Source organism: Haliotis cracherodii, unplaced genomic scaffold, assembly GCF_022045235.1.
Source record: "Haliotis cracherodii isolate W230 unplaced genomic scaffold, xgHalCrac1.p SCAF_15, whole genome shotgun sequence".
In the NCBI taxonomy this organism is placed as follows: Eukaryota; Metazoa; Mollusca; class Gastropoda; order Lepetellida; family Haliotidae; genus Haliotis; species Haliotis cracherodii.
The window spans coordinates 18,347,471-18,373,143 of NW_027266270.1; the positions used below are offsets into that span (position 1 = coordinate 18,347,471).

At 38.5% G+C, this 25,673-nt stretch overlaps 1 protein-coding gene across 1 annotated transcript in view; it reads left to right on the plus strand.

Annotated features, from left to right (window-relative positions):
- Positions 1-14,965, plus strand: part of LOC139462345 (kinesin-like protein KIF27) — a 46,828-nt gene extending 31,863 nt beyond the window's left edge. Inside the window, exons 26-35 of the mRNA XM_071244001.1 lie at positions 1,528-1,670; positions 2,525-2,621; positions 3,684-4,003; positions 4,870-4,981; positions 5,809-5,946; positions 8,064-8,248; positions 8,806-8,909; positions 10,077-10,182; positions 11,458-11,669; positions 13,293-14,965. Coding sequence (XP_071100102.1) covers positions 1,528-1,670; positions 2,525-2,621; positions 3,684-4,003; positions 4,870-4,981; positions 5,809-5,946; positions 8,064-8,248; positions 8,806-8,909; positions 10,077-10,182; positions 11,458-11,669; positions 13,293-13,327 — 1,452 coding nt within the window. The 3' untranslated portion in view covers positions 13,328-14,965. The remainder of the gene's footprint in view (positions 1-1,527; positions 1,671-2,524; positions 2,622-3,683; positions 4,004-4,869; positions 4,982-5,808; positions 5,947-8,063; positions 8,249-8,805; positions 8,910-10,076; positions 10,183-11,457; positions 11,670-13,292) is intronic.
- The last annotated feature ends 10,708 nt before the right edge of the window (positions 14,966-25,673 follow it).

The following is a 25,673-nucleotide window of genomic DNA, read 5'->3' on the forward strand; positions in this document are numbered from 1 at the left end:
GATGAGCCGTTTAACCGAGGCCGAGGCGGGGGAGCGCGCTCGGCAAATCTCAAATCATCAATATGTGTTTATCTCACGTCACATCAAAATAGTATATATTTTTATGGACCTAGATCTACCTGTAATATCATTCATTCATTAAATCTGTCACATTCCACAATGTCTGAAATACATATTCCATTTCAATTTATCATTTTTTATCGATAAATTAAAAAAAATTATTCCCTATTTCGCGCGATGTTATTGAAAATAAAATTCTCGGGCACACATTTCGACAACGGGTCCGCATCGAACATATCAAAGAGCAAAATAAAGACGTTTTAAGCAAATCTTTAAATATATTATACAAAGTGATAAATAAAATCAACAAAAATATATCTAAAAGTAATCAAACTTACATCTAAGTTATTATTTCCATCGTTTCGTGCGATCGCGTGTTGTGTAAGTCAAATGACATCTCGGCTTTCGTCGCCTTGAATTCTCGGCTCGGACACAACGTTTAATGCAAAAATATATGCATGAAAAATCTTTGTCACAGCTCGTAACCTAGCACGATACATTCGCGAAGTTCCATATTTTTAATATATACGGATGGCAGGGTTGCTGTATGTTAATCCTGCAGTCTGGTTAATTGCGAAATTAAAAATATTTTCTTGTACATTTGCACACTGATGAACTGAGCGAAGGAGTGGAATATTTTACTGTTTGAAATATTGTAAATGTGTATCAATTAATATTTCTGAGGAAACTGTCTCTTCCCTAATGTGAACCTTGAAAACTGATTGAAGTGTTTGAAGTGTATCCTTGTGAATCTAAAAGCTTGAGTAGAGCCTCTTGCTCCAAGGAACATTATGTTTCAATCTCATTAAAATCAGACCTTAGTTCTCGCTCCCGCTAAACAAAGATCTGAAGACATTCCATTAGGGGTCATGTCAGAACGACCTTTCATCCGACCAATCAGTGCGTCTCTTACCAGATTATGAAAGTGACAGTCGGAATGTGATTTCTAATCATGCAATCTCGAAAACTTTAACATGGGGTATTCCGAACGATAGTTACGGGTTTAACAACTGAATCCTTAGAATCTAGACCATCTATAAGCCATTCCAGAATGTTATTTTGTTTAGTTTCAAATTTATAATCGAGAATTTGTCAAAATGTGTTTCGAAGCATAGTCTCTAATTTGTAATTTGTGCCGTAAAGCATGAGAAAGCTGCCTTGTGATTGGTCATTCCATTGGTCGGTCAAAGTTTGCGCAAGGTCGGTCTGACGTGACCCGTAATGGGATGTCCTCAGATCATTGTTTATCAGTAGCGAGAACTAAGATCTGATTTTAATGAGATTGATTATGTTTATGAAGGGTATGGTTTCATGAATGTATACATCGACCAAGGGTTTGAGCTGTTCCTTTATGCAAACAGAATGCCCTGTTCGTATGAAGTACTTAAGCACGTTTTCACAAGGTTGTTTGAGAATTTCTCTTTTAAATTGATGGTGTTGAGTTTACTTTTAATAAACTCTTTACAGCGTGAGATGCAGAGAGAGCTGCAGAGAGTAAAGGAACTTGAGCTGAAGAGCGAACAACAGCAGAAGATACTGAAACGTAAAAATGAGGAGATCGCAGCGGCCCAGCGTAGACTCCGCTCAGGCTCCCTGCCTCCCATACAGATGTGAGTGTAGTCATACGTTTGTATGTACATTATGTTCATCTTCCCGAGGCAAGTGTATCCACGAGGCTATATCGAAGTCTAACTCTCACCCTTGCCCTTCCAAGCTGTCTTACCTGTGCTAAATCACCTGTTTTCAGAACATGTATGTTGATTTTGTCAAATGTTCTCTGGATTATCGCACATATTGAAAGTCTTTGTTTGAATGTTTTGGGAAACTGGATGTTCATTTTGTAAAAGCTGGACTATTGATATTTTCCAAAGTCCAGTCAGAGAACATTTTAACAAATCAACATCCAGGTTCGGAAACATGGCCTCAGCCATCGTGTGATGAATTTGCACCGAAATAATTCCTACAATTAAGCTGTGAAAAATATTTTCTAAATCTTTCCAAATTTTCAATGAACTCACCCAAGTAGTTAGTGACTTCATTGTATTTTATATTGATGACTGAAAACCTATTGTAGTGACTGCAGTGCTCTTTTAGCCATCGTGAAGCCATTCAAAACAAGAACAGTGATCTGATTGGATGTTGCGTTTTTCATCACAAGGGGCAGAAATTTGTGCTCTACATGCATATGAGGTGATACCACAAATCGAGAAGGGTGCAAGTGTTAGATGGCTCATTGTTAGGACTGTAAGTCTCACAGATGAACTGAACACTTTCTATTTGTTGCTACATGGTATTTCTACACTTGCTATTTGTTTTGTACATTGACGTTTCCAATGCGATATATTATCGTCGATTTTCCATGATGTATAGTTTCTGTTTTTGTGGCTCTGCGGTTAATTGTTTTCATGTTTCCAGTTCTCATCAATGAATTTTAAGTCAAAGTATTTATTTTTAATGTTTTTAGGGAAAACCTTGAGAAGATGGATGAACAGAAGAGGTGGCTGGACAGCGAGATTGAGAAGGTGCTGGTGCTGCGGAGACAGAATGAAGAACTGCAGGAGGTAGGACTTGATGTCTACATACACAAATATTACTTCTTGACAGGGGTTGAGTGGCCCAGTGGTTGAAGTGCAGCTTGATTGATGGCCTGGGTTCAAATCTCCACATGGATGCAATGTGTGAGGCCCTATTTTGCTGTCCCCCATCGTGACATGGCTGACATATAGCTGGAAGCAGCATGTATCAATTTAAACCACTTTTTGCTGATGATGTATTGTTCTGTGATACAACTGAGGGCCTGCAAACACAGTTTGTGAGGGAACATTCTCAGGGGAAGATGACAGTAAATATGTCTGACACAAAGATTGCTGTGTTCAGTGTTGGAAGGTTATCAAGTTTTGAAATATGTCCTATGTATGTACATAGGTTCATAATATCCAGAATTGCATTTTAACAACAGAATAAAATGGTCAAAGTCCTTGATAATATAGCACTTCAAGCTAAGGTTTTCATTGTAATTACCATATTAGTGCCCCACTCTAATAAGCGCCCACGGCAATATTTGCTAATGTATTGGCTAGTGATCAATCCCAATTAGCACCCCTTCCAATTTATCAATGTACACAAGACTTATTTATTCACGTATAATACGCACTCCTGTGTTATATGCACCCTTAATTATGGGCTATTAAATTCTGGAAAAAATATCTGTCGTGTATAATACACACAGACGTTTCTTTTGTATCATTTCAGACTGTCAGCATGAATTTACAATCTTTCAACTCTGGGGTTTTTTTCACCAAAATTTTATTCTATAAGAACCCCCTATTTCTAATTTTGAGAGTACCTTGGGCGCTTATCGCGTCGAATACGGTATGTAAAGTATTCAAATCAGGTTCTAAGGTCCATGTATGCCATATTGTAAATCATATGCTTGTGTGGTCTAAATCAGTAATAAAAAGATTGAGATTGAAAACCTAACCCATTATTCCTGCATGCTACAAGGCTGCTCAGGGTGGTTTTAGGAGGTTTTGTGTTCTTTACAAGATTTAGGAAGCAAAAGATGAGGGAAGGGAAAAAACAGCAATTACTAACTTACACAAATGATGCAATGATTCTTCCAGGATCTTAATCGCAGAGAAGGCATCGTTGCAAAGAAGGAAGCCATGTTGTCAGAGAAGAGTGAGTTGGAGATAAAGAAACTGCGTTCTAGTCAGATGATCAACCACGACGTCGTGTCCATGTCATTGAAGCTGGAAAATGTGGAGAAGAAGATTGAGGAGAAGCGGAAGGAGTTGTCTCAGGCGGCAGAAGATGAGCAGGAGAATGTGAAGGAAGAGATCTCACGCTTGAAGCGATCAAGGGAGAAGCTGCAGAAGAGTCGAGGAGTGATGGACGAGAAGTTGCGGGAAGGCAGTATCTTGTCAGCTAAAGAAGAGAGAAGGTGGGTGATGGGTTTTTCTGTTGTTTACCGCCTCGCTCAGCAATATTCAAGCTGTATGACGGCAGCCTGAAAATAATTGTAAAGCATGGGTTGCTGAAGACCAGTTCTGACCTGGTTTGGTGATGGTGCAAGGGAAGGCATGAGTATGACAGTGTGTGACTCATAATGGTAATTTACACCAGGGGGATTTAGGGGCAGAATGGCCCCCAATGGCCCCTAATAACCCATGCTTGTCACAGGCTAATAAGGGCAGTGTATGACCTGGTTGGTTGTGCATCAACATGCTTGATCTTGTAGGTCCTTGGTTATGTTTCCATGGCTTTTCATTGGCTAACCAACCTGTTCCTTTTGCGTTTATGTTTCCAGAACCATAACACCACCACCCCCTCCCCTCTCCCCACCCCCTCTCCCCACCCAATAGGCAGTGTGTGCATCAGATTTGACATTAATACAATGTACTTCCATAAATGCAAAAAAGTATTGAAGTGAATTCTTAGATATCTCTGATGGTGCCAAGAACAAACTTTCACTGTATTTCATTATCAAATGGGGGACACGGGTGGCCCAGTCGTCTAAGGTGCCACGATTCGCTGTGCAGAGTTGCATCCCTTGGGCATGCCAGAAACCTATGATTGTGGGTTTATCTCGGTTCACCCCGATTTTGTTTCTAGGTTTGTCAGCACCAAACCCATGCTCATGGGTTTCACCGAAGTGGTAAACGTCTGAGACCTGCATCACTGCGGGCTTTTCTCTCACATTAAGCTGACACGCCGTGATATAACTGGAATACTGTTAAAAGCGGTGTTAAACTCAACTCACTCACTCACTCACTCACTCACTCATAATCAGTGTTTTTTGTTTTGTAGGCTTATTGAACTAGATGAAGCAATTGAAGCTCTTGATGCAGCTATTGAGTACAAGAATGAATCAATTCACAACAGACAGGCAGAGATCAGACATTCACAGATTCAGGCTCAGGTAAGATAGGGATGAGATGCTATAAAGATTCCTGGATAAGGATGTCATAAGAGGCAAATAAAATAAAGACCAGAGCCTGTTCCACAAAGAAATCATTGAGATGATTGTAACTCCCATTTTTTTACATAGACTTACGACAATCATAGCACTACAATTGCTCTATGGAATGGGGCCTTGGTGTCAATATATTGATAATATATGAATTGATGCCCACATTGTCAACCAATGGTTGGTCTGATACAGACCCAACTGGGGTTAAAAAATACAGGCAATGTGACCCTCATTTTCTTAATTTAGGACTTGCAATACATTGTTAAAGGGAGATTGCCTGATTCAGTTTCACAAATTTGCTTAATGTTGTCAAGGCAATGATTTCTGTACAGTTTCCTAGAACAGTGTTCTTATGGAATTGGTATATCAGAGCTTTCCTGTCACAAGAACATGCCTCTGACTTTAGAAACATTGTCAATGCAGAAAGACATATTCATGAGAAAGCTGTTTCAAATTAACTTCAGGCATCTCCTGCTGCAGTGGCGTAGCCTAAAAGGGTTCACTCATCACGCCAAAGGCCTGGGTTTGATTCCTGACTTGGGCACCATGTGTGAAGCCTATTACTGGTGCCCCCCATGATATTGCTGAAATATTGGGAAAGTGGCGTAAAATTACTTTCTCGTTTGATGGTCTATTGTTCCTGAAAATTCAAAACACGGTTTGTTCATCTATCAGTTTTTTTCTTGCAAATTCCATCCATATTATCCTGTACAGATAGCATGGATTATGTCTTTGATAATTGCAATTTAACCTTCATGATGCTTCCATTATGACAGAGTGAGGACAACTTGATGAATCGCCTCAAGTCGCTGACCACTGTGGAGACCAAGTCACTGCTGTCCAAGTATTTTGAGAAGGTGGTCAGTCTCCGGGAGGAGGAGAGGAAGCTTGTGCTGCAGTGTGACGAGCTGGAGGTAGGCACTGTGGCTCACCTGCTCCGTAGTCATCTGTAATTTATCATCTTATTCCCATTAATGAAAGGTTTTCAGTAGCTGGAACTGTAGATAATAATAACAACTATTATTTTCAAGTTAAAATACAGGATCATACTTGAAAATCACATTCTGAGGTCGATGTGTCCATCGGTCACCCCTCATCAGTTGAAGTAATCCCACGTGGTCCTGTTTATAGTTGGAGACAGCAGTATTGAGAGAATTTAGCTGCATACCCAGATTCAGATGGGTGCAGCCCATGCTTGTCGTAAGAAGCGACCAATGGGATTGTGGTCAGGCTCGCTGGTTGATACGTGATTGGGTTGATGCATGTCATCGTGTCCCAATTGCATGGATCAGTGATCATGACGTCAATCACTGGATAGTCTGGTCCAGCTTCAATAAACTACCGATTGCTATATAGCTGGAATATTGCTGAGTGTGACATTAAACAACAAACAAACAACATAACACTTATGTAATGGAAGATTTTAGATGAGGTGATCGGATATGCTAAGCATAAAGGTTTTGTAATGCTATAATCAGCTCATGTGTTTTTTGCTTTCAACAAAAATAACGTGACTACCAAATGCAACTTGCTTACTGGATTATGGACTTTAACTTGTGACTATTATTATATTTCCTAGACTTCATTATTTACAGTATTGTGACTTGACTATTTAAAAAACATTTAACCCACTCACTGTCTGTTCCCATACAAGGGAAGCCATTCCTCGTGCCTTCATGTAGCCAAAATCCTGTGGTGATTCTGGGTTAGAATAGGTCCCCAGCAGCATGGCTTATGCTGGTCTTAAGAGGCAACCAACTGTATCGGGTGGTCAGGCTTTGTGACTTGGTTGTTGCATGTCATTGTATCCCAATTGCGTAGATCGATACTCATAATGTCAGTCACTGGATTTTCTGGTCCAGACTTGATTATTTACAGACCGCCTTCACATGGCTGGAATATTGCTGATTGTGGCGTTAAACAACAAACTAACATAAAAAACAAATCCTATAGCCAGAACATTGATAAAAGTAACTAGAACCATACTGAGATTAACTGAGCCAAACACTCCAATTACCTGTAGTTCTATGACCATGGGGGATTTCAATTTTTTCAAAATGTTAATGTTAATATTTATAAGTATTTGCCGTAGCGTGATGTACTGTTAAAGGGCCACTAAACTCTGGCTTTTCCCCGGCTGTCTAACAATACCCGCTAGGGCTTACTAGCCACCGTGAGTCGATTCGCTTGCTAACTCGATTGAGTGTAACGAGAGACTGGGCTACCATCTGTCACTACAGCGTATATTCACCTTGAGGCAATATCGATACACATTTCTGAACACTGACTGGTTACCTGTGATCTGTGAAGTTTTCAATATGACAAATGACTCATGTTAATTAATTTCTTCTACCTAAACAAACAGACAAAATGAATGTTGGGAGCTCATCTGATGTCATTATTTGGAAATGCTAGGATTAGAAACCCCAAAATATCAAAATGTACTTTAACTTTTGTTTTTCTTTTAATCCTATCACTGGATGATGAAATTAAACATCAAAATGTTTCGAATTTGTTATCATAATAAAATAAATGGACAGATGTTTCAATCAATTTGTAAAATAACTGAATATTGAGGCTTTTAATAAATTGCCTAAGTAAAGAATTTAGTCATTTTACACATTGACTATAACATGTACACAAGATAAAAGAAGCAATGGTCAGGTGAAATGTTTAGTTTTTGTTACCAGTCAAAATAGTCTAAACAAAAATTGAACAATACCAAGCAAGTGACTTCATCACCATTACCGATCGATGCTACCCCCAAAGATACCTACATTTCTTTATTATTTCCAAGACATACCTGTATTTCATTTTATTGATCAATGTGATATAGGGTACTATCAATAATATCGACAAATTCACTCACGGTTTGAAGCACCACAGGTCACTAACTAGTCAAGATTTCTGGGATATTATCTGGGTATCCATGGGGAAAAAACAGAGAACTAAGGCAACAGCTCGCCCTGGTGAATTGTCAGAGGTCAGTGCCCCTTTAAGGTTGTGTTAGTTGTTTGTGTCTTTGTTCTAGGTGAAGATAGACGAGCAGGAGCGAATTATTCGAGAGCTTGAGAGCACTTTGCAGAGAAGTAACATGGACTCTGATCGTCGACTTGTTCAGCAGCAGAGGGAGTATGAACAGAAGATGCAACTGCTTATGCATCAAGTAACAGAGGGAGGAGTAGGGAACAGCTGTGGAGATGGAATAGATTTGAAGTAAGTGCACTGAGATCATTGCTGCTTTCTTTGCTGTATAGATACACCTAACATATCAATAAAGATACATACTCTTGGTCACAATTAGACCTGGTCCTCAGTGTTGCCATTTGGAATTCTGTTTGAATACTGTTGTAGTCTTGAAAATGTTCATTGTTTATGGGGCACGGGTGGCCCAGTTGTCTACAGTGTCGCGATAAGAGATGTGTCCCTTGGGCACGCCAGAAGCCAATGATTGTGTGTTCGAATCCCGGTTTGCCCAGATTATGTTTCTAGGTTTGTCAGCATCATACCCGTGCTCGTGGGTTTCATCGAAGTGGTGAACGTCGAAGACCTGCATCACTTCGGGCTTTCCTCCCACATTAAGCTGACACGCCGCGATATAACTGGAATACTTGTAAAAGCGGCGTTAAACCCAACTCACTCACTCATTGTTAATGACTGGTTAATAATTGAGATACAGAAATATTTACCCTAGACCTAATGGTGAAAAATGAAAATAAGTAACCATTCTTATTTGTCAGTACTTTGTATAGCTTACTGTTTGTGCATTTCAGAGTACAGCAGCTGGAAAAAGATCTGTATTACTATAAGAAAACTAGCCGAGATCTGAAGAAGAAGTTCAAAGAGTTGATAACGAAAGGAGTCCTTAGCACACAAGGTAAGTACAGTAAACTATGTTCATAACGAACATGCTTATAATGAACTGACGGATACAGCGAACTGTTTTTTGGTCGCAGACATTTGCTGACCATATGCTTGTAATGAACTATGGTTATAACGAATGAAAATTAGTGGTCCTTTTGAGTTCATTATAACCATAGTTTACTGTAAATGTTAACTTGGTTGAGGTGTTATATGTTATGTTCAGTGTGCAACTTGATAATGTACTCATGTTACCATGGTTACAGATATATGGTAATAAGGGTCTAACATTTTATTTCATTCAGCTATTGGCACTTGCCCTTTTGTCTCTCTCTCTTGTTCGTAGTCGCCCAAGTAGTTCAGCTTCTGTAATCATGGCACCTGGTTTTACCTGTTCTCTTAGCATTGTTGGGACAACTGGACCATGGTGCCATTGTACAAAACAACCCAACCTTAGAGTTACGATCACCTCAGCGCTAAGATCGCCTTTTACAAATGCCCCCAGTTCCATAACACAATGTAAGCACTATGACTGTTTTGAAGTGTGAAGGTATGGGAGTTACGGTCACTCTTAGCGCTAAGATCACTTTGTACAAATGCACCCAGTTCCATAACACAATTTTAGCGCTATGACTGTCATAAGACGGTGTTAAGGTATGCGAGTTATGATCACCTTAGGGCTAAGATTGCTTTTTACAAATGCACCCAGTTCCATAACACAATCCTAACACTACGACTGTTGTAAGACTATGTTAAGGTATGGGAGTTACGATCACCTTAGCGCTAAGATTGCTTTGTACAAATGCACCCAGTTCCATAACACAATTTCAGTGCTATTACTGTCAAAACTGTGTGTTATCATGGCTATAGTATGGGAAGTTCAGACATCTTATTGCAAAGTTTGTTTTGTGGAACAAGATCCAGGGGCCTGTGGTGATTTAGAAGGTGTTCACATTTTGTTTTTGTACATTTAACAAACAGTCAGTAAGATCAATGGTGATATACGTTAATTCATGTAGCAATATGGTTTGTAGCAATATGGTTATGGTTGTATGCTGTATCGCATACAACATGTACAATACGATTAATCTCACTGTCTACTGACCGAAATATACAAAAGCCTTGTACATCACACTGCCCTTGGGAGCTGAGGATAATCATCATCTGTATTTTTCCTCCACAGCTTATGAAGACATTGGAGTTTACAGCTCCATCCAAAGTAATGCAGAGAATGAAGTTTCTACCCCCAGAGCACATGTCCCTACCCCCAGGGACACCCACTCTAGTCGGTAAGACCTGGCAGATGTTTCAGCAGTTGAACAAAGTTACTGGGACGCTGTGAGAGGCACTTAATTAGTGAAACAATGTTGGTCTGCATCCTAGAGATCTGGAACCCCATCTCTGGATGATTACTGTTTGGAACATATATACTGCCAAAGAGAAGTTAAAGAATTAATCTGTCATGGCAGATACGCTATAGTCATATGAGAAAAGTGTGTGTTCTTATATATTGAGTAGTATATATAACAGGACGTATCTTCACAAACACGATTTGGAAATCGGGAAAGTCGTTAATCTGGATTCTTTCATTGTACTGTACTAGGCCTTGTTCCGCAAAACGACCGTAGCACTACAACTGTCATATGTCTATGTTAAAGAATGGAATGTACGATGACCTTGGCTAGATGACTGCTTAGTGGAACAGGACCTGAAGAGGACCTGGTACTGTACTAGCCCTTGTTCCGCAAAACGACCATAGCACTACGACTGTCATATGTCTATGTTAAAGAATGGAATGTACGATGACCTTGGCTAGATGACTGCTTAGTGGAACAGGACCTGAAGAGGACCTGGTACTGTACTAGCCCTTGTTCCGCAAAACAACCGTAGCACTACGACTGTCATATGTCTATGTTAAAGAATGGAATGTACGATGACCTTGGCTAGATGATTGCTTAGTGGAACAGGACCTGAAGAGGACCTGGTACTGTACTAGCCCTTGTTCCGCAAAACGACCGTAGCACTACGACTGTCATGTGTCTATGTTAAAGAATGGAATGTACAGTGACCTTGTCTAGATGACTGCTTAGTGGAACAGGACCTGAAGAGGACCTGGTACTGTACAAAATGAAAGTGGCCAGATTAACAACTTTCCTGATTTGGGCCCTGAACATCCACAGGGTTTCATTGTGTTCATATTGTAATACTTATATTGCTATAACAACAATAATTATATTAGCATGCTTCACATGATTTTAGATTGATAATTTTTGTGGTGATTTCTTCATTAAGATCTATTGTTGATTGAATCATTTCACATGATGCTTCAAACTTAATTCGGAATGTCCAAAGGTTTGGATTAGACACTACTCTCAGGAGAGGGGTCATGGAAGCTGTTATGGTTTGGTATCATTAAGTATTTGATGTCACATCTTTGACATGATGCTAAGAATGATCGTGTTCATTCCTTCCGTGTCTATACAGTAATGTAGTATTATTTTCTCCTCTGTGTTCATCTTAGAAAGAAATGGGTAAATAAGGAGGTATGGTGTTTCTCTTCTCAGTGACTCTCACATCCGTCCAGGAAGTGGTCGTGAACGACCGCCAAGCCGTCCAGTGTCCAGCCGGTCTGCACACAAGTCTAGCCAGGACCAGCCCCCCAATGCTGCCACACCGGTGAAGATATCTCGTAAAGATCTGCGTCCAATGACAGAGGAGGAGGTGTCCATGAGAAGGTCTCATCTCAGTCGGAGCGTTGGGCCCGCCACACCACAAGGTGGGACATAGCAGTACAACAGTGAGGAGATAGTGATGATGATTGTGACGGTTGTTGTTGGTGGTTGATCATGATGATGATGATGATGATGATGATATGGATGATGATATTGATATGGATGATGATGATGATGATGATGATATGGATGATGATATTGATATGGATGATGATGATGATGATGATGATATGGATGATGATATTGATATGGATGATGATGATTTTGATATGGATGATGATGATATGGATAATGATGATGATGATGATGATATTGATATGGATGATTATGATGATGATGATGATAATGATATTGACATGGATGATGATGATGATATGGATAATGATATTGATATGGATGATGATGATGATGATGATGATGATATGGATAATGATATTGATATGGATGATGATGATGATGATGATATGGATAATGATATTGATATGGATGATGATGATGATGATGATGATGATATGGATAATGATATTGATATGGATGATGATATGGATGATGATATGGATGATGATGATGATATGGATAATGATATTGATATGGATGATGATGATGATGATATGGATAATGATATTGATATGGATGATGATGATGATATTGATATGGATGATGATGATGATGATGATGATATGGATAATGATATTGATATGGATGATGATATGGATGATGATGATGATATGGATAATGATATTGATATGGATGATGATGATGATGATATGGATGATGATGATGATATGGATAATGATATTGATATGGATGATGATGATGATGATGATATGGATAATGATATTGATATGGATGATGATGATGATATTGATATGGATGATGATGATGATGATATGGATGATGATGATGATATGGATAATGATATTGATATGGATGATGATGATGATGATGATATGGATAATGATATTGATATGGATGATGATGATGATGATGATGATGATGATATGGATAATGATATTGATATGGATGATGATATGGATGATGATATGGATGATGATGATGATATGGATAATGATATTGATATGGATGATGATGATGATGATATGGATAATGATATTGATATGGATGATGATGATGATATTGATATGGATGATGATGATGATGATATGGATAATGATATTGATATGGATGATGATATGGATGATGATGATGATATGGATAATGATATTGATATGGATGATGATGATGATGATGATATGGATGATGATGATATGGATAATGATATTGATATGGATGATGATGATGATATTGATATGGATGATGATGATGATGATGATATGGATAATGATATTGATATGGATGATGATGATGATGGATGATGATGATGATATTGATATGGATGATGATGATGATGATGATATGGATAATGATATTGATATGGATGATGATGATGATGATGATGATGATGATGATGATGATGATATGGATAATGATATTGATATGGATGATGATGATTTTTGTGATGGTGGGTGATCATAATGATGGTAATGATGGTGATTGGTGAAGGCAATAGTGATGATGATGATGTTATCGATGATGATGATGATATAAAATATTGAAGTCAATTCTTTGTTGATCATGAATAATAAAAATGTGCTATTTCCTTCCAGATTCTTTGGATTCCGCCAGCAATCCCTGGTCATGAATTGTCTTGGAGTTGTCCTGCCACGCCCACGTAGAGTCCTGACGGTGCTAATCCTATTATTGACATCTAGCTTGTTATCCTTTTTCAGTATCTTCTAATAGATGTGTCAGTAGACAGTTTTAGGGCCTGCAATGCTGTCAACCAACAAAACCCAGCAGATGTGCGCCCTAATTACAAGAGGTAGAAATAAGCTTGATCTGTACGTGGATATATCCTATGTCCACAAGACCACAGCAACTAAAAACCAATTGTATTCCTGTGTTTGAATGTAAACGTGGATATATCCCATGTCCACAAGACCACAGCAACTAACAACCAATTGTATTCCTGTGTTTGAATGTAAACGTGGATATATCCCATGTCCACAAGACCACAGCAACTAACAACCAATTGTATTCCTGTGTTTGAATGTAAACGTGGATATATCCCATGTCCACAAGACCACAGCAACTAACAACCAATTGTATTCCTGTGTTTGAATGTAAACGTGGATATATCCCATGTCCACAAGACCACAGCAACTTACAACCAATTGAATTCCTGTGTTGAAATGTATTTAAAAACCTGTTCATCCCGGTTGTGAAACCATCTGTGTATATTTGAATACAAAGCAGTACCGATCGCAAACAAGCTGTCCAAGTAGAAGTGATTTCATTAACAGCAGATCCTAGTTATTGCTACGCTGCACAATGATCTGAGGGCATCCCATTGCCGGTCGCATCAGTACGACCCTTGTTGACTTTGACTTATCAATGAATGACTAACACTGACTCCAAATTTTGATTCCAAAACTTTTAGGTCGATATTCCTAACTTGTGTTGAGCAATACATTAAATCACTTCAGAGAGCAGATTTTTCCATCAAACAGCTGTTCTTCAAGCTGTACTTGATTGTCCAACGTTGATGATTGGATGTTTTATGTGGTGTTTTTGTGATAACCGAAGTTTATTGATGAATAGAAGGAACTTCCTTGTGTTTGTTGTGGGAGGTTTGAACGGCATATTAAGATTGGCTGAGGATTCAACACGCAGTCATGAGAGGTTGTGAGATATGCATATTTTAGCAGATTGTTTCGGTGCAAAATTATGTTACAACAGATGATGTTATTTGTTATACACGATTCCTGCCACTTGTTTGTTGCATGCTTTGTTTAATTATGTAGTTATTACCATCGGTCTGTGACTTTTGCCACCTGACCAAAGCCTGATTCTAGGAACATGCTGTTCCACCTTGTAAGCTCAGCTGATAATCGTTCATATGCTAATACTAAAATCTACTGAACTTGAGCCTAGGTGTCATCTTCAGGCTAGTAGACTCACAAGTCTTTAGCACAGTGTGTTATGAATACCATATAATTTATACAACATTTAAACTTGTGATATGTTTCTTTGTGGTTCAATATTCGTAGAGTTATGGAAATATTCTATTACATCAATAGTGGTAATTACCATGTCTGTTCAATGTAATTCAGATAACACTGATTAATGTATGTCTTTCACTGAGTGATGTCAGTTTGCGACTATCTGCTCTGTAGAGTTTGGCTCCATTCAAAGTTCAATTCAGACTTTTTCTTCAATATTATAATGGTGATGAAAAGAACTTCCATTTCCTGTAAAAACAGGCTGAAATTGTTATAACTACATAGGAGCATTTGGACCATATCAGAGTGTCATATCAGGGAGGAGACTGTTCCACGGATTTCCGTTGATTTCGTTACGTCAGGGCACTTTTTTTATTCATGCCATTACAAATCGTATAGTCACCAGAACCATGGGTATGTCATGATGTTTGAAACCCATTCTCTTCCCTGTATCATGATGTTGATAACTAACAGCCGGTGTGTTTTTACTGTGTGTTTTGTATTTAAGCTTCTTGTGTGTCATTGAGCGTTCTTCCAGCAATCTAGTGCTATGTATCTACTGTACCAGAGGTACTGGCACACCACGTGAACGTCTGGGCCTGAATACGTCTTCAGCAACCCATAGGCGACCATGCTTGTCGTAAGAGGTGACTTATGGTATAGGTTGGTCAGGCTCGCTGTCTTGGTTGATGCATGCTATCGTATCCCAATTGCAGAGAAAGATGCTCATGATGTCAATTACTGGATTGTCTGGTCCAGACATGATTATTTACAGACGCCGTCACATAGCTGGAATATTGCTGAGTGCGTTGTTAAACAACAAACAAACAAAACATACTGGACACACGCTCTTCTTTCAGTCACTGAGAAATGTTTACTTGATTTGGGAATAATTCTATATACAATGAAACCTCTTATATCCTGGGTGATATTCTTGGTGGCCTGGGATGTTTGTAGAAAAAAATTCTTTTAAAAATTAATTCACGATGTTGAAAAAAAAAAAAAAGCCTGCCACAAAAATATTATTGTTGCACGGTGTTTTTCTTTAAAAGAATTCCGACTCATAGGTTTAAATTAAAAAAATATCTGGTATTGTAGCTGAAAAAGTACCTAATCTCTCTACAAAGTCCACCCTCCTCCAATAGAATATCAAGAAGTCGGTCCCTGAAAACTTTGATCATTATTGTGACATAACGTAATAGCTAAATAACTATTTGTACATTGCTCTGGTATTTGCACTCTGTCTCAAACTATACATAACTTTATACATGGATGGTCCAGAGGTTCGCAGCTGTTGTAATTAGAGTATAACTACAGGAAGATTATTTCAATAGTGGCTTTAGGTAGGGCCCCTGTTTTGTCTCAATCCCCCTCCATTTGTGCCTGTAGGGACCTATCAGGCTAGAAGTGTTCCAATATGCTTGTAGCACTAGATAAGTTATTAATTGGCATATACCGTATTCGACGTAATAAGCGCCCAGGGCCCTCTCGAAATTAGAAATAGGTGGCTCTTATTAGAATATTATTTTGGTGAAAAAAACAGAGTTGAAAGATAAATTTCGTGGTTTAAGCTGACAGCCTGAAGTGTTTATGTACAGCATATATATTTTTCCAGAATTTAATTGCCCATAATTAAGGATGCATATAACACACGAGTGCGTATTATATGCGAATAATAAGTCTTGTGTACATTGATCAATCGGAAGGGATGCTAATTGGGATTGTTCACTAGCCAATATATTAGCAAATGTCGCTGTGGGCGCTTACTAGAGTGGGGTGCTTAGTACGTCGATTATGGTAATGACGTTTGTTTATTATCGTTATTTACCTTGTTACATGTGTGATGAAGCCTATAACAGTAACTATCTCAAATGAATTATCAATTTTCATTTGAATATTATGTTGTGTTTAATATATTGGTACTTAAGACATGTTTTATATGACTTTGTCAGAATGGGAGTTGTGACATCAGATGTATATATAGTACACAGCATTAACTTATATGTACTTGTATGTGTGATTGTCATATGGTATATTTATTAAGGGACCAAACATCGACATCGCAGCACCATTATATTTTATTGGTGTTGTGTTTGTCACATAGGTATTTTTGTGGTGATATTCTTGTTTATATTCACATAACATTCCACTGTCATTGTCAAAGCTGTTTCTAGTACAGTTAATATTACAGGCTAAGATGAACTTAGCCTCGACTCACCATCCCACATAATGCAAAAACATGACGAAAAAGTGTTTGTCATATTGTGTCATTCTTCTGGTACAGTTGAGTGTGTTGATATCATTTATAGCTAAAATGGATACAATTATCATTAAACTGCCCGTATGTTATCAGATACGAGCAGGCGACTGTAACTTGATAATGCCCTCATACTGCTTGACGACGGGCCATTATCACGCCTGTTGTTAGGTGAAGTCATAGGATAGGGATAGGTGACGTCATGTTCAATAGTGACGTCACCTGATTTGTTCTGTGACATTTCCATATTTGTGAAAATGGGTCTGTGGCATTGGTGTTGATTGCAGTAAATGTTTCAAAATCGATATTGTTTCTTTTTATTTGACAACAAATTCCATCCATTTTAGCTATAATAAGGGTAACACTATTTTTCAGGGAATTATCATTTGCAGAAGCCCTCAGTCTTTTTAACTGGCATCCTTTGTCGGGCAGTTAATGGAAAACCTTGGGCTTCTACAAATGATAATGCGCTGAAAAATAGCTATTACCTTTATAATACTGCCGCGCTAGCAATTTGACAAATGTTCTAGGCATACTCTACTGTGGCAGAATGTAAGCAATACAATACACTCTGTTCACAATATCGGCCACGGGTGTGAGTTGTCCATTATCATTCCAGAAGCTTCTTGTGCAGAGCTGTACATAGCCATAATATTGCTGACTAAGCAGGAATTCTCCTCTCACCATTGTTCATTAAGGTTGAAGGGACAAAAATCTGGAGCTTGTGATGGAGAAATAGAATATATTGCAATCCAGCAATTTTAACAGGAAGGAGTCTGAAATTTCAAAATCTTCTCTCAGTGGGTGGGTGTGTGGCTGGGTGGGCAGTATCGTCTACAACATACATTTGGTCTTCAAAAATAAAAGTATAAACATCAATTACAACAAACCAACACACACACACCCCGCCCCCCACCCACCCCACCCCACCCCCAACCCCCCACTGAAGCCGCCAATGTACAAGGGCTGTTAAGTAAGAACACAGTTTCACATCATTTTACTGTGTTGCCTACATTGTGGTTCAGACACAAAGTTTCCAGAAATGTATTTTTGTCATTTGCCTCGTTGATCTGTTTTATTTGTTATTTGTTAGTTTGGTTTGTGTGTGCTAAACAGACCAATTCTTTATCCATTAAAAAGAAGCCTGTTTCAGTTACCTAATATCAGGCAGCTGATGTGATCATTTCATGGAGATAGTTGTAAGGAATGTGTCAGTCATATTCAAATTTCACTTGATATGAGCTGCATCAACTGTTGTATGACCACCGCAACATCTACCACAGCAACAGCAACCACCACCATGTGATACAGTACATTGATAGAATCAAAACTATTAAAAACTAATCAAAATTACCTTGCCAAATAAACACCGTCCATATTTTGTGTATGGTAAATATCTTAATATTCACATGATCATCAGCTTTACATGACTATTTAAATTATTACAGTTTTGAAGTTGCTGTCACGAATCTATTTTAACATTCAGTCACCAGTCCCGACATATCAAAACTATATGGTCCATAGGTGTTCTATATATGACTTATGTTGTCCACAGGTGCCCTATGTTTTCTCAAAGAGAAATGTTATGTTTGATTTCGTCCTATAAGTGTTATTTTTTGTAATTTCTACATGTAAACTTACAAAGAAATATGATTATACACATTTTATTTTGATTACCAGGTTTAACCAGACAGGTTACTTTAGAGAGTTTCTTTGACAAGCAATTTAGAATTTATGGCGATATCCAGTTGGCCATTCTTCAGATGACCCAAAATATGACATATTGTTGGTGTCTTGTGTTAATGTCTGATTGTCTTTAACTACACCGACATCACATCTAGGTATCAGGTTCATATAATCCAAACATTCATTTGAAATTTGTGATGTATGATGCTTTATATGAATACATGACTGACAAGTATTCTCATGCAAACAGATGAAATTTTTTTTTTTTCAAACTGTAACAGAGTACTTAAGGTTTGTTTTCATTTATATTCATTGTCTGTGTTTACTAGCTGTATTTATTATCTGTCTTCACTATCAATGCTCAGTATCTATATATATTATCTACCTTTTTCAGAAGGGCGGTCGGGTAGCCTAGTGGTTAAAGCGTTCGCTCGTCACGCCAAAGAACGGGGTTCGATTCCCGACATAGGTACATTGTGTGAAGCCCATTTCTGGTGTCCCCCGCCGTGATATTGCTGGAATATTGCTAAAAGCGGCGTAAAACCAAACTCACTCACTCACTCAGTATCTTCATAATCTGTCTTCATTTTCTCATCTTTCTTGAATCTCATTCTAAAGAGTCTGTTCTTAAATGATTGAATTTGTTTTGGGGGTCATCAGATCATGAACCAAATATACTGAGGGAAACAAACAGGGAACACATGAACGTACATGTTCCTTTAGTCTTTTCCAGGTTTCTTTGCATGCTTTGAATTGCTCTGTGGGTGAAAATCTGGAAATAAATAAAGGAACAGTGTGATAAGGTGGTGTTCCCTTATTTATTTCCCTCAGTATATCTTATTAAAACAGCCTTAGTGCTCTAGTGAAAGCTATTGTGCTGTTATAGTAAAGCTTGGCTAAAATGTTTGATAAGTGCATTCAGAGTTTAATAGGAAAATAATCATTGACAACATGCAGTTTAAACATCTCAGTTCAAGTTTAGGGGGCAAGGGAAATTTAGAATCTCAGGTAGTGGCAGTATGACGCCACTTATGTCAGCATGTCGGGTAACAGACTTTCTGCACAGGAAGTTAAGAACATCTGATTCTTTCATATTACTATAGTTAATCTGTCATGCCATGACAGATTAACTATACTGGCGGTAATATGAAAGAATCATGTGTTCTTTAACTTCTTTTGAGTAGTATACATTGTATAGGTATGTGTGGCTCAGTTGTTTAAGGGGGCGGTTGGGTAGCCTAGTGGTTAAAGCGTTAGCTTGTCACACCAAAGACCGGGTTTGCTTACATGGGTTCAGTGTGTGAAGCCAATTTTTAGTGTCCCCTGACATGATATTGCTGGAATATTGCTAAAAAGCTTCGTAAATCCAAACTCACTCACTCAGTTGTTTAAGGATGTGTCACTTTGCTGGCAGGATGTTTTGGTTTTATTACAATATTCCACGTTGATTATGACCCTTGACCCCTTAGCACTCTGCTCCTGCTCATTGGTTTAATAAAAGTGTAGCCTGCTTGTTTGGCTTTCTTCCATGTCAAAGTGACATGCTATGATGTAACTGTAACTGTGGTGGGGTAGCCTGGTGGTTATAGCGTTTGCTCTTCCCGCCGAAGACCCGGGTTCGATTCCTGACATGGGTAAAATGTGTGAAGCCCATTTCTGGTGTTCCCCGCCGTGATATTGCTGGAATATTGCTAAAAGCGGCGTAAAAGAATACTCACTCACTCACTCACTCACGAATGTCAACGCTCATTCACTCACTCTAGAATGTCAACGCTGGAGAATAATTGGTCTTGGTTATCTGCAGAACAGATTTCGTTGAGCATAAAAGGTAAAATATCAGTTAAAATTATGAGTGGATCACTGAAAATCAGTGTGATACCAGGTGTTTGCAAAAATGGTAATTCCCATTTTGATCCCCCGAGAGATATGTAGTAATGCTCAAAGCATGTGTTGCTAGGATACGATGGGTGTTTTGGCATGTAAACAGAAGTGGAATCTCCATATCAGTTGACCGCGTGGCTGCATCTTCCTACACGATGGTCATGCCCACATATACTACTCAAAAGAAGTTAAAGAACTCTTGATTCTTTTATATACTATAGTTAATCTGTCATGGTAGTCGTGTATTTGTTTTCCTCTGTGATAAGTGGTGTTGATGATTAGTAGTACACTTGCCGTCCATGTCCAACAGTTGTACTCCGACCATGTGATTACATGACATTCCACTCTATTCCTTTTCAGTTACTGCTTGAAGTAATTGAGAAGTTACCAAGCACTTGTGATGTAATACCAGATGTGTACTAATAAACATATTTTCAGTTAACAGCTCCACATTAAATGTAGAAATCAATTATGTTTTACAGCCTGCACCAGGATATATTATCATTATATCATACATTTATATACTGCAGGTATCCAGTTATAGTATCTGCTCAAATGCAGATATACTAATAAAAAAAGTTAAAGAACACAATTATTTCATATCACTGTAGTTAATCTGTCATTGCATGACAGTTCTTTCATTTGACTATTACAGATTAAATGTAGTCATATGAAACAAATCGAGTGTTTTTCTACTTCTTTTAAGTAGTATATACACTGTGCTAGCTGTTTATTGTTCCTGCATAAGTGGTTGCATCATTTCCAAATTTAGAAATAGAATGTTTCAGTAAGGCTGAAAAAAAAGTCTCTTTTCTCAGGCACCGCCCGCATCATTAAAAAGTTCGCAACACGTTTCGTTTTTATTTCAATTTCAATTTTTTTTAATAAAATCCTTAAAAATTCCAAGTCCATCGGTAGTCAAATACTGTATTCTAGTCCTTTACTCATCAAGGAATACATTTGTCGAGAGGCCCTTTCCCAGGTGATTAAAAAAAAGAAGACACCGCCCACACTCTATTTTCAAAAAACATTGCCTGAGAACCAATTCTTTTATTTTTCAAGCCTAAGTTGTCCTTTTTAACACATCACCAATGTTTCAGGGTAATTTTTCAGTAAGTTTGCTCCAGAATTATTCCTTGTAATCTGTTGTATAATTTGCTGAGTAAATGAATACCTCCTTAAGATCAAACGTTAAACCACTGTTTCTGTTCTACTCTATACTTCTACATCTTCACCATGCATCTTATTTTCAATTCTAAATACATATGGTCACGCATTTAAGCAGCATTTATTTCAAAAATCATTTTATTGTCACATATATCTCATCCCTCCATCAGAAACCAAACTATAAACATGCAAGGTTGATAGCGACATACTTTCTAGTGAGAAAAGCCAGATACAACTTTTGAAATGACAGTTGTAATTTTGATATTTGTGTGTGTGTGTGTCTTTAAGGTAATCCATATGTGCTTCTATGTGTAGTTGGCAATCACCTCTGGTAGTATCCCACTCCAGTATTGTTCTTGTTTCAGATGACCCTTCCAGTATACATGTAAGCTGTCTCAATCTGTGGTATGGTTCATTGGTCAACTGTAGAGACCATTGTCATTACTTTGTGAGAGCCTTACAACTTACTAATGTCATAGGAAATAAAGGAGAACATATCAACAGTTCTTTGTTGTAATTGATGTTTATTTTTTTATTTTTGCTGTGTAATGGATCCTCAAAAGATGAATTTTGTTGTTGGGATTCAAAGACAATAACCCTCGTTGGAATTCCGGGTCAGAATTGGTCCCCAGCAACCTGTGCTGGTTGTATCAGGCGAACAAATGGATTGGTTGGTCATGTGCGGTGACTTGGTTGATCGTGTGCTAACACTATTAATGACTAGTATCCGCCGTAGAAAATGTGTGTTTTTCTAGGGGATACTTCTTCAGTATACAACACAACTCCGTCTGCGGGTCCACAACGTTTTATTGTGCATGGGAGCTTCACTCGTTGTTTCGTGTTCAGCTCCCAGATCTCAACTGCCAGCTCGCGCCGGTCTTGATGGATATATCTCTTTCTAACATTCATTACTATTCTTTATAAGGTAATACAGCTATGCTATGTAGTATCTCGTCCACAACCCACATGCCTCACGTGCAGTGTTCGTCCTGGTGATCTTACTCTTGGCCTTATAAGACAACAGCATGAAGTTGCAGTCCCACAACTCCAAGAGTATGTATGGCCGGCCTCCCGCATCCCTCACTAGCCCCCAGTGAAACAGCTGTCCAGTGCACGCCTGACCTGTGACCTGGTCACTCCCCCACGAGGGGTTTGCTTGAGGGAGAGGGGGGAGGAAATGTGCGCTACTGCCCAGCGTACACTGCTCGCGGTACATTGTATATTGTATACATGGTATACTGTATATATCTCTTGAAATACTGTATACTGCATGTGATACTAGATTGTCTGGTCCAGACTTGATTGTGTACAGATCAACTTCATTAAGCTGGAATATTGCTGAGTGCTGCGTTTAGCAACACACATCACACAAATACATAGACACACACAATCACACTTACACATGTTATGGTATTTCAGTATGTTTATATATATATATATATATATATATATATATATATATATATATATATATATTCAATTCGCACTTATGTTTAACGAGAAATATAAGTAATCTTTACTACATTATTTACACTAAACAATCTGCTGTAGGAGATAAATCACTCCAAACGATAGTTCAACATAAGTCAAATTAACATCCCATTGTCAACATGGTCATTAAACGAAAAAGTTCTTGTCTTTTCTTTAAAATACTTCTACATAATATATTTTACACATTGTTCTACATTATGTGGACGGACCATCCAATGCACATTTATCAATTCTACTTGGAATTTCGGTGTGGACAGATGGGTTTAACACCGCTTTTAACAGTATTCCAGTTATATCACTGCGTGTCAGCTTAATGGGGGAGGAAAGCCCCAAGTGATGCAGGTCTCAGACGTTTCCACTTCTGTGAAACCCACGAGCACGGGTATGGTGCTGACAAACCTAGAAACATAATTGAGGCGAACCGGGACCACACAATCATAGGTTTCCGGCATTCCAAGGGACGCAACTTTGCACAGCGAATCGCGGCACCTTAGACGACTGGGCGACTCGTGCCCCCAGAAAAAAAGAGAGGAAGAACTAGGTGTAACATGACAATCAACAGAACATGGGGGTGTATTGTAAGCGCACAAACAACCAAGAAAGACAAGGAGTATCTAGTCAGAAAACGTGATCAGTAATTGGTCATGCCATCGTGATTGTCCAAACATCCGTTTACACGGCATGGAATGGTCCAAATCATCTCCCAATGACAATTTGAGGGACTCCACTCCACCCCACTTGTCACTCCAGGCCTATTTGGGCTAACGTTGCTGGTGGCCTTTGACGTCGGCGTACACGTCTCCCGACCATGTCCCAGACGTGCTTTATGGAGGAAAGATGAGGACTCATGTCTGGCCATCGCATTCTGGGAATGTGCTGCTGCTACAATACGTGCATGGTGGGCATGAGCGTTTGCGTCTTGAAAGACGAAACGTGGACCAGCATGGTGAGATTATGCTGTTTATTAGTAAAGAAAAAAAGCTTTGATTGTAAAAACAACTGATAACAACCTTATTCGAATATCTTAATATTGATATAACATTGTATCCATATAGTTAGTTATGTGTTGATCGTTGAACTATGAGATACAATAACAGCCGTATATACTGTGACGTGGTATTCATACAACACACCAAAGGCATCTGATGTATGCAGAGGGTGAATACTGGTACTGAAACCACTCCCATTTAATGAAAGCAATTAATATATTTATTCTTTATATCACAACCGCACCATTATCAACTATATGTGAAATCCTGATGAGGAAATCTCAGTAACTCTCTATCCTCTTTGTCTTCATATTATCAGATAATTATGATTAAGAAATAAACGACGAGTGGGAGTTGTATATCGAACAATAAAACATTGCAGGGAGAATATATGAGATATCAACATTATGTACAGCCTCTTTAAGGATGTAAGTAAAAAGTACATGCTTTAAAAATATTTACCCGTATTTAAATAATGATGACTCCCTGAATAGAATCCGACTGCGACAATGTCGGACGCGTTTATTTCATGAACAGGGTTTCCCCTTTCCGGCATATTCTCACAACTTTCACGTTGATTATCTGTACATTTTCTCCCAATACAGATTGTTACATCTCTCTAAATTTTTGAAGTGATCGTTCGGCCATTGCGTTTATCAGCGTTGCCCAGCCACAGCTATGGGGAACAACTCACTTGACACTTCCCTCTGAAAAACAACGTTGTCCAATTTACGACGTCATCAAGTTGTGAAATGACGTCATGATAGAACTGTTATATCGTGGAATATTATCACACTTCGCCCTTCTTTGTCCTTTGTGATTTATCGCATAGCTATCTTATATTGTCAGATAAGAGTCTGAGTTAATCACCAGCATACACGTTTGTTGTTTAACGCCGCACTCAGCAATATTCCAGCTATATGACGGCGGTCTGTAAATAATCGAGTCTGGACCAGACAATCCAGTGATTGATATCATGATCATCGATCCTCGCAATGTTGGATCGATGACATGCATCAACCAAGTCAGCGAGCCTGACCATCCGATCCCGTTAGTCGCCTTTTTATGACAAGCATAGTCGCGTTTTACGGCAGGCATGGGTTGCTGAAGATCTATTCTACCCCGGATCTTCACGGGTCGATAATTAGGACATAAACGTACTGTGTTTTGAAATTAAATGTAGATATCTATTTATACAAATGAAACCTCGCGCTAAAGGGTTCTGTTCCAAATTAAAATAAGAGGTATCTTATATACTGTTTAACTACACTTAATTTCCAAAACCAATAGTTTAACTACAAAATGAAAGTTTTCTTGAGGTTTTAATACATGTGTAGCAGAAGTTTATTTTTGCTCTCACAGCAATGCACAGCAAGCCACCATATCATCATACTATATCTGTAGTGCACGTCTATGCTGGTGATTGACGTGCACTACAAAGTCTTATCAGGCCAGTCTTACTTCGTTCTATGAATCACTACCAGTAAGTACATATTTGAAATTTTACACTACGTT